This window comes from Seriola lalandi, unplaced genomic scaffold, assembly GCF_002814215.2.
Source record: "Seriola lalandi dorsalis isolate HSWRI2012SDOR001 ecotype SW California unplaced genomic scaffold, Sedor1 jcf7180002001326, whole genome shotgun sequence".
In the NCBI taxonomy this organism is placed as follows: Eukaryota; Metazoa; Chordata; class Actinopteri; order Carangiformes; family Carangidae; genus Seriola; species Seriola lalandi.
This window is the reverse complement of record NW_019471985.1, coordinates 1-1,637: the sequence shown is the minus strand read 5'-3', so window position 1 is coordinate 1,637 and position 1,637 is coordinate 1. Positions and strand designations below refer to the sequence as shown.

The 1,637-nt window shown below is 41.1% G+C and overlaps 1 protein-coding gene across 1 annotated transcript; it reads left to right on the top strand.

Annotated features, from left to right (window-relative positions):
• Positions 1-386: 386 nt before the first annotated feature.
• Positions 387-1,385, top strand: LOC111664054 (non-homologous end joining factor IFFO1-like; the record flags this gene model as incomplete). Its single annotated transcript, XM_087176476.1, has 4 exons — positions 387-482; positions 765-908; positions 989-1,176; positions 1,271-1,385. Coding segments are annotated over 4 exons (543 nt in total), but the record flags the coding sequence as incomplete, so codon positions are not given.
• Between the last annotated feature and the right edge of the window lie 252 nt (positions 1,386-1,637).

Genomic DNA, 1,637 nt, shown 5'->3' with positions numbered 1-1,637 from the left:
CATTGCCATGTAGAAATTGCTTTTGAATGGTAGCCACATCCTCTTTATTTAAAGAAATGACATTTGCTCTGCATACCAGCTTGAAAAGAAAATTGTTTCCAGGTTTTACATTGCTATATACAAAATATAATAAGATATATATCTTCCATTCTTCAGCAAATGTTAAATCTCTACCCGCCTTGAGGTGAAGTCCTAAACATCTTTACCAAACTCAAAGTATTCATATTTGTATTTTGATTGTTCGTGATAGGTAAAGCAGAAAATATTGTCAGGAGACTGAGATTAATCCATGAACCTTCTGATGGTAAAACTGACAGCACAGTTACATTCATGTGCAGACAACTGTAATATTTATTATCACAAACACCAATGTTATCTGTTTGTAGGACCTGCAGGAGAGTGAGGTGTGTCAGGACGAGTTGGCTCTTCGGGTGAAGCAGCTGAAGGCCGAGCTCGTTCTCTTCAAAGGTCTCGTCAGCAACGTAAGTCCAAGAATGAAAAAGGTTTGAAACTGACAGGAAGGTTTAGAAATGGCTCCAGAATATCTTTAGTTTACTCATTAAGGATTTCATAAATTTAAACCTGAATATTTAAATATTTATGTTTTCAGTCATTTAAATGAAAGATTTCACAAGCTGAAAAAAAGCTTTTTATCTATGGTTTCCTGTTACCACAGAATAGTTTGCACCCTGACAACCTCACAAAGGTGAGGTTATTTCAGATTATTGTAATCACATTAAAGTAGAGGGATGTTGTCCCTCCAGCAGAACCTGTCAGATCTGGACAGTAAGATCCAGGAAAAGGCCATGAAAGTGGACATGGACATCTGCCGCCGCATCGACATCACCGCCCGCCTCTGTGATGTGGCCCAGCAGAGGAACTGCGAGGACATGATGAACATGTTCCAGGTTCGTCTGTGATGATGAAAAAAAATCATCTTTCATTTTATAAATAAAACTGTCTCCGTTCTCACATCTCCCTCCTCCAGCAGGTGGCCACGCCCCCCTCCACTCTGAACCGCCGGGCCAGGAAACATAGTGGCCAGTCAGCAAAGGGCGGGGACGGAGATGAACTGAGCATGTCTGAGAGCGAGGGAGGCGGGGGTAAAGACGAGGAGTCGTGTAGCACATCGGCCAATCAGATTAACGAGCAGATGCAGAAGATGCTGAATCAGCTGTAAGTCATTTTCAGCCAAAGATGATCAAAATACAAACACTAAAACACTGTGTTGTTGATACATCTAAAATGTGTGCGTGTGTGTGTTGTCAAGAAGGGAGTGTGAGTTTGAGGATGACTGTGACAGTCTGGCCTGGGAGGAAACTGAAGAAACTCTCTTGCTGTGGGAAGATTTTTCTGGATACTCACTGGGAGAAACACAGGGAGAGGTACACACACACACACACACACACACTTACACACATTCTCACAAACATAGCTAAAAGGAAAGCTGAAAGATTTAATGAAGAAGATTTAATCCTCTTATAAAGAGCAAAAACTTTTAGAGTTACATGGCTACATGGTTGGGCTGCAATTAATAATTATTGAATGAAACATGCCATCAAATAGTCTGTCTGCAATTTGCAGTGTTCCTTATTCAGTTCTATGCAGATCTATTTTCCCGCCGTCAGAGAAACCAC